This window comes from Macaca thibetana, chromosome 12, assembly GCF_024542745.1.
Source record: "Macaca thibetana thibetana isolate TM-01 chromosome 12, ASM2454274v1, whole genome shotgun sequence".
Classification (NCBI taxonomy): domain Eukaryota; kingdom Metazoa; phylum Chordata; class Mammalia; order Primates; family Cercopithecidae; genus Macaca; species Macaca thibetana.
The window spans coordinates 3,776,568-3,789,820 of NC_065589.1; the positions used below are offsets into that span (position 1 = coordinate 3,776,568).

General features: G+C 49.2%; 2 protein-coding genes across 2 annotated transcripts in view; one reads left to right on the forward strand and one right to left on the reverse strand.

The window, feature by feature from the left end:
• TWIST2 (twist family bHLH transcription factor 2) overlaps positions 1-9,501 on the reverse strand; it is a 61,496-nt gene extending 51,995 nt beyond the window's left edge. Inside the window, exon 1 of the mRNA XM_050750496.1 lies at positions 8,805-9,501. Within this exon, the coding sequence (XP_050606453.1) occupies positions 8,840-9,322 (483 nt within the window). The 5' untranslated portion in view covers positions 9,323-9,501 and the 3' untranslated portion in view covers positions 8,805-8,839. The remainder of the gene's footprint in view (positions 1-8,804) is intronic.
• A 130-nt stretch (positions 9,502-9,631) lies between these two features.
• Positions 9,632-13,005, forward strand: LOC126932478 (uncharacterized). Its single transcript, XM_050751320.1, has one exon. The coding sequence runs from the start codon at positions 10,065-10,067 to the stop codon at positions 10,626-10,628; it is 564 nt and encodes a 187-aa protein (XP_050607277.1). The 5' UTR covers positions 9,632-10,064; the 3' UTR covers positions 10,629-13,005.
• Positions 13,006-13,253: the final 248 nt, after the last annotated feature.

Sequence of the window (13,253 nt, forward strand, 5' to 3'; positions counted from 1 at the left end):
TTCTCTTGGAAGCTGTCTTTAGAGGAGCTGAGGCTTTTAAAGTGGTATCTGACTGCAGGTTTAGATCTATCACTATTAAATCCAGGGGGAGGAAATCAGTGCTGAGTTACCACTTCCTTTCCTTAACCTTGGCAAATACTGAGCCGTGCTGGGCTCATGCTCAGACATTCATCAGCACGACCTGATGGGTGACTTGGGCCTCAGCGAAGACGGGCTCCAAGGCCCATCCAGCCTCAGGGACCAGGGAAGTGCCAGGGTGGTGGGACGGTTTCTTGCAAACAGCCAGCAGCGTCCTTCCTCTTGCTCTCCTCCTCTGTCATGGGATGGCCCTCCCGTCATGCAGGAGCACCATGCCCATGGCGCTCCTCCCCTGAACAGTCCCAGGCCAACCCAAGCTCCCTCCAGCGGTCCTTGACCCCAGGCACAATGGATGGCCCCCTGACCACCTTCCTCTGGGGGCCTCTGCTTTCTCTGGCAACTGAATCACCTGCAATTGTCACAGGGCCCTCGGAGGCGGAGCCCCCTCTGGGGCTTCTTTGAGGCACCTTGCTGGGCAGTGTTGATGCCTGGGACCAAACAGGAGGGGAAGGCACCTGAGGGCCTTTTCAAGTCACTATGTCTGTGGCGGCCTCCCTCGTGGCACTATTGCGGCAGTGTGGAGGGACCCTGCTGGATTTTTACAGTGTTGTTTTTATGAGAATGGCAGGAAGGGTGCTTTTTCTGAAAAAACCGCTGTCTTCTAGGTCTCTGAGGGACACTGAGGAAGAGGTGCTGGGTCTCCCGTGGTCAGCAGCAGAGAGAGGCACACGGCCCTGACACAAGCCTAGAGATAAATACAGAATGGGACCTGTTCTTAAGGGACCTGAGTCCCTTCCGCAGCCCTGATCCCTTGTGAAATTCTTTAAATATCACTTGACCTGTTCACAACCCAATCTTCCCTTTTACTTTGTCCTTCATGAAAAAAAAAAAAAAACTTTTCCATGTTACAAATTATAAATGATAGATTAATGTATACGGGGTTGCTGGGGACGCACATGGAAATTACATTGTTTCACACTGAAATTACATGATATTATTCACCTGCGAACTGCAGTAAAACAAGAAAGGAGATGACATACAGCAACATGGAAACGAGCAGAGAGTTGAGTAACTGTGCTCATCTTTTGCTTGTGGTTTAATTAGAAGAAAATCCTACTCTCAGAAAAAAATAGTCCGAAGGAAAGTTTTGGAATTAGCAATAATTTAACAACCAGTAAAATGCCCTTCAGTTAATTCTACCCTTCCAATGCTCCCGGCTCGCATGGGCCACCTGGACCCTGCCTATTAACACCTTCGCAGTCACACAAGACGGGACCTCAAGATAAGCTCTCTCCTGGCCCTACCTCGGGGGCGATAAAACGCCAGTCCTGGATGCACCCCCTCTGCCACAGCCACCGCACGGCCCCCACAGAGTTTGGGGGTCATTGAAGCACACACTGAACCACTCAAAGAGCAGAGATGAAGGAAAGGAAACGGTACTTCTAGATCTCGTGATTAAAAGAAAATGCTGCCTGCATGAGAGAAGTCAACAAAAACAGGGCACCTTGGGATTCTTAGGGTACAGATATCTGTTTGGGGCACTTCTGTTCTGGTATCAGTGAAACAATACTTTTAGAAAACAGTAACGTGAGCCCACGAAGGAGAGGAGTCGCCAAGCACACACTGAGGCAGGGGTGCTGAGCACACATCGATGGGCCACACGAGGCTTCAGGAGCCCCTAGATGCGCGTCACTCAGAGGGTCCTCGGCCATTCTGTATTTACAGTCTATATTTCCACGTGTGAGCTATCACGGGACCTGATGGTGGGCTTCTCATTCTTCCCCTGTTACTTTTTTATAAAGTGAAACCTCAAGTGGACTTCAGTTAATCATTTTTTAAAAGATGCTGTTTCAACTAAAGAATGTATAAGAGTATGTGCTGGTTTGGGGGAAGCGGTAGGAAAGATTTGCTGGAGAAGAAATGTCCACCAGACAGAAAAAAGAATGCGAAGTGATGATATCTTTCTCTCCTGGCTTCCCATCTTCACATGCAGATTATCATGGAAGAGAGGAAAGCCAGGCGGCTGGGCATATGCTGAAGATTTTGAATAGTTAGAAAGCAGTATACATGTAGTATGCAATCTGGATTATTTGATTTCAGGAAAATTAATCCTCCACGGAGACGTTGTTCGCCCATTAGTGTCAATGATGTGAGCAGAGATGTGTTGACGCCCGGTTGGAGGAAGAAGAGTTTGCCTTCTCCTCCTTCCTTTCCCTTCCCTTCCAATTTGCAGTATTTTAGGCCTTTCCCAAAGAAATGATAACTGCCTTATTCGTTACGTATCAAGACAAAACATTCTCCTTGAGACTGAGATTTAAAGTTCACACAAACTTTCCGGAAGGGATCCAGTCGGTACGGGTTTTGCCAGCCCTGCAGGCCAGCTTGCGCCACGCCTGCGCACTCTTCCGTCAAGCTAAAAATCTGAGCCGTGGAAGTAAAGGACAAGCAACAGGTCCAGGGAGTCCACGCAGGCAGCCGGCTTGCGACTCCGAGCCCTCTGCGCACCGGCCACACGAACCACTCAAAGAGCAGAGATGAAGGAAACGGTACTTCCAGATCTCGTGATTAAAAGAAAACGCTGCCTGCTTGCATTTTCACATACAGAATGCTAATTCAACGTAGAACAGACAAAGAAAGCCACCGTGGCAGCAGAGCCCGAGATTGTACATGACTGGCCTGTGCTTTCTTTTAGGAGGTTGTTCATGCTCCAAGCTGTCCCTCATGGAGCCCCTGCCTCGGAAGCAGGCCAACATTTCTCCACCCTTCAGCAGGGGCATTTACTTACAGAGATTTAACAGAAATGCTAGGGTGGCATTTTGTCTGGAAAGCAATAGAAAAACAGTAGTAACGACGAAAGTTTCCATTTTTTCTCCACGGGGAAGATGTAAAACGGTCTATAACCCTCCCCTCTCACAGCAAAAGGCTAAAAAGCTGCCCTAGCCCCTCCGGGGGGAACTGCTCTGCCTGGCGCTCCGGAAAGGCTCTGCCTGTGACCACACCACAAACCTCAGCCACAGGGTGGGGTCTGATGTTTAGTCAAGCTCGAAGGGTTAATACAAATCAAGGGGTTTGCCCAGATCTTTCCCGTCAGTCACACACCAGACCTGCACATCCAGAAACACAGAGGTGAACTGCCCGTCAAATTAGACAGCGAGAAATAGGAATCTAATGCCAGACCACATAACACAATTTACCATTTCCTCCCAGAAGATGCTGATGGCTATTTTTTTAAGGCAGAATGTGAACTAAAAAGTCAAGAGTATTTTCCAGGATAATCGAATTTGATAACCGAAAGCTCTTTTGAGTTCAACTCTGTCTTTCATTTCAGTGAAGGGAAATTCTGAACTAAAGAAAAGAGAGAGATGTCTAAGTTTAAAGGCATTGCTCTTAGGATCTGAGAAGTAAAACTATAGTTCTACATGAGGCTTCGAGAGAAGCTGGGTCATCTAAATCTTTCCCTGGTCAAATAACAGAGGAAAACAATATTATGATAGAAAACTGGTCAGTGAGGGACAGCCCCAGCAGACACTGCACTCAGCTCGTGCCATCATGCTCTGGCATCCTCATAATCACAGGATCATCATATTATTCTAAACATCGCAGTTGTGGATGAAATAGCCCAGATACCTGCAGCATGTCAGATACCGTTTGGGTTCAAAATGACTCTATTTTCAACTAAACACTAAAAAATTTCCCTCATGTTGGAATCAAGTTACGTGCTGGCTTTTCCAATTTCAGATCCAAGTCTCCTTTTGAAGTGACAACCATTAATAATCACTGAAGGGAAATCCCACTGTGCCTCAGTTTACAACAGCTTAAAATTCACCTTGTTAATGCTACCGCCCTCATTTCCAAATCGGCATCAGGTAAGGTGTAGTTTAATATCACTCAATCTCACTGAAGGGGTTACTACCAAACAAAAACACAAAATAGGTTTCTAAAACAATTATTGATTACAAATAACTATAACAGGGCTTAGAGTTTGAGTCTCTCTCTCTCTCTCCCCCTCTCTCTCCTCTCTCTCTCTCTCTCTCTCCCCCCCTTCCTCCTCTGCTATATCCTCTCCCTTTCACTGCGTTTGCCTCCAAATACTAAAACTCCATTCTCTATACTTCTTGGTGAATAATTTTTATAAATCATTGGCTTTAGAATTGTGTGTGTATGCTTAATGAAATTTAATATAAAATTAGTATCTTAAAAAGCAAATATAACACAGGTATCAGTTTAAGGTAGATATTTCCCAAAAGGTTTTATAAAATATTTTCTTTATTAGTATAGGAATAAATGTATTGCTATTATAATTGGTATTTCACCTTTCATATTTCTGGGATACTACTCTTTATTTAAGACTTATAAGGAATCACAGATTTAAACTAAAGTTATGAGTTATAGTGCTCTTCTCAGAAAGAGTTATATACTGGAAATATATTGAGATTCTCAAATGGCATCAGAAAAGAAATGTGGAGTTTTGCTCAAGTCACATTTTTAGTTTATTGCTCTGAGATAAAGCTTAGTAGTAATTTCTTAGATAATTTGCTTATCTAAGTATATAGATTTAATATTTTTGTGGAATATCTTTTTTATTTTAATTTTGAGATAATTATAGATTCACAGGAGGTTGCAAGAAATATTATACAGAGATTCTCATATCTTCACTCCTTTCTCCCAATGATGACATCTTGCAAAACTACAGTACAATTATCATAATCAGGAAACTGGCATCAATATCATCCCCAGACCTTATTCAGATTTCACAAGTTTTACATGCACTCCTGTGTGTGTGTGTGTGTGTGTGTGTGTGTGTGTTTAGTGCTATGCAATTTTATCACTTGTAGACTCAGGTGACCATGTGGAATATCTTTTTAATCAGTTTCTGTTTGTAGTGTTTCATCTTGGCTTTACTTTTGAAAACATCCATGTCTGCATCTATTAGATTCTGTTTCTCCTTTATGGTTTTCCGTTCCTTGGCTACAGTAACTTATTCATCTCTTCTTTGAATTTTATTGCCTCATTTGTGAACTCTCTGCTAGCAGAGAGTTCTGTATTTGGTTTGCTTTTTGCAGCACATTTATCCTTTCCCAGGAAAAGACACAAACATAAACAGACATTCCAGCATTCACAGGGTTTTTAAAGACACCAGTGAGAATAGATTAATATAAATACTAAGCTTAAAAACTGTCATAAAAGTTCAGCCTTTAAAATTGGCTTATTAAAATATTTGTTTTTTTAAAGCCCAGATTTAAACTAAAGTTATGAGTTATAGTGCTCTGCTCAGAAAGAGTTTACTTTATGTGTGTGGGGTTTTTTAAATTTTTTTATTTTTATTTTTTTGCCAGGCAAAAGGAATCCGGCATCTGTGCCGTCTACCCAGAACAGAGTGAAGCAAGGATGACAAGAACGTGGTGCAGCTCAAGATCTGTCTGAAAATATGAGTTTCAGGAAACCTCAGTGAAGTATTCTATCTCAAATGGCCTCAAACAGACACTGAAGTCTGAGGAAGTCCCTCTCCAGCAAGATGAGTAGTAAGACTTCCCTGATGCAAGGCCGAAAGGACTGCTGATATTTAAGGGGACAAGACCCACACCAACAGGTCAAATCCCTACATCAGATCTCGTTGATAGGCATTTTGTAACCAAACATTGCTTATATTCCAGGGAGCTCAGCCTTTCATTCTACTTCTTCTAAACAAGCAAAAGCTCCGTTGGGATTCTGCGTTTCTGTTCTTCTCCGTGAAGAACTGATTTTCTAGCATCCCGAATACAGCAGTTAACAAACACCTTTGAGAAGTAAATTTTCAGGAGGGAGGAAAAGGCTAAGGTATATTAGATGGTGAAGGGGTCATGCAATTTCTTCAAAGGAGCTAAAAGTTCTCAGAAAAAAAAAAGTTTGTTGAGTAAGGGAAACTATTGAAAATCTGTGCACACTTTGCAGAAGATGTTTTCTTTAACCACACAGCAGGGAAGAGGACAAACTTCTGATAAACTAATGGTCACCTTCCCCCATCCTCCAAGCCAGGTGGCCAGGACCCTGCTGCAAAGGCTCAGGCATTTAATGAGAATACTAAAAAAAATCCTTTTGAGATTTTTCCATTAGATGAATCCAACTGACTGGCCAAAGACACCTGATTTATTGTCTAATTGTGCTTTTAAATACCAGGCCAAAGAAGAAAAGCAGGATAGATATCAGCACCAGCCGCACTCCACCATCTCTTGTGTTTCTCTTCCTTTCAAAGGACAACTTAGGCTTTGTGCTGCTGTTAGTCTCAACACAGTTTCTTCACTAACGTGAAAACATCCCACATCAAACATTAAAATCACTTACAATGTACTGAAATGTCTAGAGATTCTTTACTGATGCATACAATTAATGCTTCTTAGAAATGCTACAAATAAAAACAAATGCTCTTTAGCAACATTTTCAGGAATCAAACCAATTATAATTGTATTGATCTTACAGGGAATAATGAGTTAAAAACAAAAAGAATGACAAGATGTTTACCTAACGTGCCTGATAAATAAAAACAAGGTGTGTCCAGAATCATTCATAGATAAAATTTTTCCATATTTCTTTTCTCTCCTTTTAGAGTATCTACTTAAAGAAACTAGCTTGTTTGAACTACTCAGTTATAGTCCAGTACATAAAAATAAAAATAAATAGGCTCCTTATAGATCATCGGCTCTCCCACTACCTGTGTAATTATCGATTATATTTTTAAGGACTTTTTTTTCCAAATAAGCTCTTAGCACTGTTTTTATTTATTTATGACAAGTATTGCATTTTATTTTTCTATAATCTTTAATGGTTACCTATGGCTGATTCTCTAAGTTTTGAGGCGTGAAATTATTTTTAAATGAATTTTAAATGTTCCTACTAAATTCTAGCAGCATCATATCTACTGGTATTTGTTTTCAGTAATTTTCTGGAGGGCAGTCTTAACGATAATTACAGTGACATTTTCCTTAAACATGGTTCAACGTGTGTGTTTTTAAAAAGATGACATTCCTCATCTGTTTGTTCTTATTTCAGATGTGCTATAAACCATGAATGAGGTAAAGCATAAATGGAAGCAACTAATGGAAGCTCATTATTTAGGCAGTGAAAAGCAGAATTAATGTATTACCCCACTGTAGCGTTTAGTACTCAGCCAATCCAAACTTCCCTAGAGAAATATGTGATTTGAGACACTTTCCATCTGTTTTTGACAAAGACAGGAGAAGATTCCCACAAGTTATTTTCTGCTGAAAATTCTTCTTAAAAAACTATACAGTTATCATTATCTCAGGAGGCTCTTTCATCGAAAGAATTTTCAGTGACATCGAAATAACAGTTGAAAAAATGAAATAAAACCCACCTGTGCTAGATCAGCTTTTCGTGGCCTCGGCAACAACATTCGCAGATATTATAGTACCACATAAAAAAAGAAATAGATATGTTTGGGAAGAATAGGCGGCCGGGTGCTCTTGATTAATCTAAATTCCTTCTGTGTGAAGTAGAGACTTTTATAAAAAAACATCACAAGATGTGCGAGGAACTAAAACATACTAAGGAGGAAGGATTTTTTAACGCGGCCCCAGCAAAAAGAACCCTGTGCCCCTCCACGGCCCAGGACGGCGGATGAGAGAGGGGCTCGTCTGCTCACCGAGCCTCCGGGAAAGGACGGCGCCTCTGTGGCTCGAGCCTGTCTAAAGGGACTTGAAAGGTGTCTGGTGAAAAGGACTCGGTGCAGGACGCCCTAATCGCTCTTCCAGAGGAAACCAGAACTTTGAGTGCTCCTGGCGGCTGTGTCCCCCGAGCCTTCTCCTCGCGCAGGGAGGGCCCGGCGCGCACCACCTCCCTGTCCTCCAGACCTGCTTCCCAGCCTGGACCCCTCGCCCACCCCTGCGGTGCTGAACCCAGGACGCGGCACGGGCGGGGCCCCTCCGGGGCACTCCAGGGTCAAGGTTGCGACTCAGGGCTCCCAACTCCTAGGTCGGCTCCACCTGCCTGTGGGCGCCCTGGGGCTCCGCGCGGCTGCGTCCACCCCCCTGCTTCAGCGCTCCAGGCTCTGCGCCCTCGGCCCAAGGCCCTTCTCGGGCACTCCCGGCCCTGCGGCTGCTCCGGCCCCGAAGCGCAGGGCAGTTTCCTCTCGTCCTCCCCAGACAAACCCTAGAGCCGCAGGCCCACACCTCTAGCCTACTGGGTCGGCCAGGGGACCCCAGGTGCCAGCAGCTGGGGAGATCTGAGTGTCCTCCCGACGAACGCGCTCTACCCATGCCCGGGAGGAGAGCGAAGCCATTAGCCCGACACCACCGGCTCGGGCAGCTTCGCGGGCGGCCTGCGCTGCGGCAGACGCAAAGGGCAGCCGGTCCCCATCTCCCAGTCCCCGGCCGGTCCCGGTAGGTTTTTCTGATGCCCGTTCCTTCCACCGCCAACCACGGACACCCTCACACCACCGAGAATGAAATATGCGAACATTTGTCTAAGTATCTTCGGACCGCGCCGGGGAAGTCACCGGTCCGCCGGTTCCCAACTGACACCCTCGCGTGGAAGTTTGCACTCAGGGGTGTCCCTGGGACTGGGAGCGTCCCTCCCGCCCGTCTTCGTTGCTAAGAGGAAAAGCGCACGGCATCCACACCACTGCGGCCCGCGGGGCCTTCCCGAGGAGACACGCGCAGGCCCCAGGGCCCCTGCGCCCCTGCCGCCCGCCCCCCGCAGCGGAGGGCGCCCGTCCCGCGCGCAGCACCTACCCTGGCGGGCCGGTCCGGAGGTGGGTGGCGCGGCGCTAGTGGGAGGCGGACATGGACCACGCGCCCTCCATGCGCCACACGGAGAAGGCGTAGCTGAGGCGCTCGTGGGCCACGTAGCTGCAGCTGGTCATCTTATTGTCCATCTCGTCGCTCTGCAGGACCTGGTAGAGGAAGTCTATGTACCTGGCGGCCAGCTTGAGCGTCTGGATCTTGCTCAACTTGTCAGAGGGCAGCGTGGGGATGATCTTGCGCAGCGCCGCGAAGGCCTCGTTGAGCGACTGGGTGCGCTGGCGCTCGCGCACGTTGGCCAGGATGCGCTGGCTCTGCAGCTCCTCGAAGGACTGCGCGCTGGGGCTGCCCTTCTTGCCGCGCTTGCCTGGGGTCGGGCTGCCATCTTCGCTCGACTTCTTGCTGTAGCGCCGCTTCCGGCCGAAGCGCTTGGGCTGCCGCTCGAGCTCCTCCTCGCTGGTGCCCAGGCTGTCCACGGGGGACACGGGCGAGCTGGAGCCCTCCTCCATGGCGCCCGCCCGGCGCGCGTGGGGCTGGGGGCGCCGGGGCGCCGAGCGCGCGCCGCTGGCCAAGCCCGCGGTCGCCGAGTACACGCTCTCGGAGTTGCTGGAAAGGCTCTGATTTCAAGGCCGGCTTGTGCAAAAACCGAGGTCTCCGGGAGAGGAAGTTATTCTAACTTTTTTGGAAACTCTAGCCGGGCTGGGTTGCTAAATAGTTGTCAGGAGCTAGGGCGGCGCGCTGATTGGCCGCGGTGGCCGGGGGCAGGACAAGTTCTGGGGCCTTCGCCGGCCGCCCCCGCCCCCCGGCGCGGCACTTTCAGTTTTGCCTCCCCCTTCGGCCCCGGCCTCGGAGGGCATCCCGGGGGCCGGGTCCTCGCCCGCCGCCCGCGCCCCCACCCCGAACGCAGGACACTCTCCGGCCGCCCCGAGCCCTAGGCCTGGCCAAGCCTGGCTTTGTCTGCGCCTTAACGTAGAGATCGGCCCCCACTGGGCTTTGGGGGGGTCTCTCTCTCGGCCTGAGGGGCTCGAGAGGCGAGTCCAGCCCCAGATGCGCTTCCCGAAGATAAGGACACAGCCAGGAGCCTCCTCGTCCTCTGTGGGTCTTGGCCGCCCCCGGGCGCACAGCTAGTCTGCACCGCGGCGGGCAAGCTTAGGCCTGGGGTCTGGGGAGCTGCGCGGGCAGCGGTCTCGGTGCCCCGACCGCCAGTGTAAGGACAGTCGGGGACCCCTGGAGACGCCCGTGCCCAAGGACATGCCGCCAAGATCCGTAGAGATGCCACCCTTCGGGCTAGCGTGCATGTCGGGGACCATTTCTCACCCGGGCTTGCTGGGGAGCCCCCGCCCGATGCCTTTACCGAACCTTCTTCTAACTCCTTTAAAACAACGCCACAGCGAGCCTCTGCGGGAGCGCCCGGTGCCCGCCGCGCCCGCCTGCCTGGCCCTGCCCGGGGTTGCTGGGCGCGGGTTGGGGCGCCTGCCGGCCCGCCTTGTCCTGCCCCAGCCTCTGCGCTCCGCCTTCGCTTCGCGGGTCAGCGGAGGACGGAGGGCGCTCCAGGAGATGCACGAGGCTGCCCCGGGCCCGGCTTCCGCTGCACTGGGCGCCCGCGGGCAGCTCCGAGCAGGAGGGCGCAGGGTGGCTGGAGTGTGGGGCCCGGCCTCGGTGAGCGACACCACGGACCCCGGCCCCCGGGCCATCTGGACGCCGAGCGTGAGCGCGTTTGAAGTGGTTCGGGGGCTCTTTGTTCGCCAGGCCGCTCTGGCTCTGGGCCTGGAGGTGGTTTACGGCTTGGATGCCTTTGAACCTATTCCCAGGTGACCCGGGCTCAATTAGGCCCGGGCCTGAACCTGGCTGTCAGGCAAGCCGCGTGATCAAGGGCGGGCTGGGACCTTTTATTGAAGTTGAACCCGAGGCCGGGGAGTGCTCGGCCGTCGCTGCTCCTCCGGCAGGCCAGGCGGGCCGCGAGGTGGGGCCCGCGGGCCACGACCACCGCGTTGGGAAACCCGAGGACAGCAGAGAGCGGGTTCTTCGCGCCCCTGTCTAAGGGCCCTGGCTCCGGCCGTTCTAGGGGATGTTTTACCAACAATCTGTCAAGGAAGGCAGAACACCAAGGAGCAGGCCCTCGCATGCATGTGACTCGGTAGCAGCGCCCCGCGCAGTGTCTGCGCACCGGACCCGCGGCTTCAGTTCGATGACTAAAGGTTCTGCAGAGCCACCGCCCCCAGCCCCACCCGGCCTGACCGCCCTACTTCCTCCGCGCTGGGAAGGCCCACGGCCCCTCTAGTACAGCAAAATAGCTTTCCGGGTCCCTTTCTTCAAAATTCTGAAATAAAAATTTAAGGAACGAGAGAGACAGAGAAGCCAGGTCCCCAGCCATCCTGCCTGTGCTGGGCTGCATCCCTTCCTGGGGCTTCACGTCAGATGGACAGGGCCTGTTTTTCCCGAACTGGCCTTTCCCTGGTTTCTTTGCTCAGAGCAGTAACAGTAGCGATTTGCTGCTTTTTTTTACCAACCCTGTGTGGGTCCAAGGACCCAGATCCAGCGACATCTCCCCCTTCCCAGATGCAGAGGGCTTTTACTGAGGAGCAGAGCTGCCTGGTAGCCTGCTTCGCCACCCGTCTCTCTGTCTGCGTGCCCCTATGTCACTCTGGCTCTGTCGGTGTGTCTCTTTCGCTGTCCTTCTTTCTGTCTCTCTCTCCAGCAGAGAGAGTTCATACTTTAGTTTGAAAGAAAAACAGCTGAGCTTTGGTCCTGAGCAGCCCAGGGCTCAGCCCAGCCCTGATGACCAGAGGCCCCGGGGACGCCTTGGAAGGGGAGAGCAAGCTGGGTTGCAGGCTCTTCTCTGCCTAGGGAGATGGGCCTGGAGGATTTCACCTGCGACCCCCCGGGCGCCCAGGTGCTGTCATAACCGGCAGCCCAGTGCAGTCGTCTGGATGCACTTTCTTCATGGCATATCTTTTCTATTTTAAAATACTTTAACAATGATTAAAGTACTGGAGTCTGTGTTACTGACGGGTGCTTGCAGAAAACCTTGGTTAACGGAATTTGGAGTGTCTTTCTTATGCTGTATTGCCAGCCCTTCACAGTCATTACCTGGGCAGTGACCCCTTGCATAAATAGGAGAAAATAAGGCACGGTGGCATTTAGCAGCGTTTCCAAAGTCACCTGCAGGTTGTCTGGGGAAGTGACAGCATTCTTCTCTTTTGAGGAGGGGAATTTGCTGAATTAAAACCCAAATGAAAATATCATCAATTTGGGAAATAATACTCAGGTTATTGATTTAGTTTGAGTTTTTTTTCTTTCAAAAATTAAGTCCGTGATAAGGCTAATAAAGCCAATGTATTAATAGCGTAAGTACTATAATGTATCTCTGTGTGAATATTCTTTGCAGGACCACCCAGGCTCACTCGGACTTGAATTAAATATCACGCAATAAAGATCCACAGAAGTAAATACAGTTCTTGGGGTACTTATTCATTATTGAGTATGGAAAATCCTGTGAATGCTTCCTTTCATATATGTAAAAAAGTGTGCTTTGTTTCATGTGACTTTGTGTTTTTTAAAAAAATGACCTGGTGTTCTGAAAGATTCTTCTATTGCACGTTTTCCTTAGGGCAGCAAGTAAGAGAAGGTGATATGTTTTCACAGCGAATTTGGTGGCTATTAGTTTGGCTTTAATCTTGCTGCAGTGGAATGACACTGCTGGGATTGTCACCTGGGGATAGTCTTCAAGAATAGGGGCCAGGCATGGTGGTTCACGCCTGTAATCCACCCAGCATTTTGGGAGGCCGAGGCGGGTGGATCGCCTGAGGTTGGGAGGTCGAGACCAGCCTGGACAACATGGTGAAAACCCATCCGTACTAAAAATACAAAAATTAGCCCAGTGTGGTGGTGCATGCCTGTAATCTCAGCTACTCGGGAGGCTGAGGCAGGAGAATCGCTTGAACCCAGGAGATGGAGGTTGCAGTGAGCCAAGATCATACCACTGCACTCCAGCCTGGGTGATAGAGCAAGACTGTGTCAAACACACACATACGTACACACACACACACACACACACACACACACAATAGGATAATGCAATTATACAGCCCCTGGGCTTTCTTGGGACAATAAACTGTGTACTTGCTCAGATGTGAAAAACATTTAGTAAACTCTCAGGAGCTATATAAAGCAATGAATTTATATATTTGAATGCCATTGTCACTACCTTTTGTCAAAATGCCTGCACAGGTGAACCCACCTGAGCTCTTCAGCAGATCCTTTTGTAGTTTAACTCTATGAAGTTCTTGATGGAGCCAAGAGACAAAAACCAAGATATTGTTAAAGGTCTAGCTTCCATTCCCAGTGACGTAGTGGGTTGTTCCCTCCACTTGAATTTAGTGAACTGAGAGCAGATGACAGAGCAGCCCATATTTGTGTGACAGAATCAATCCAACAGAT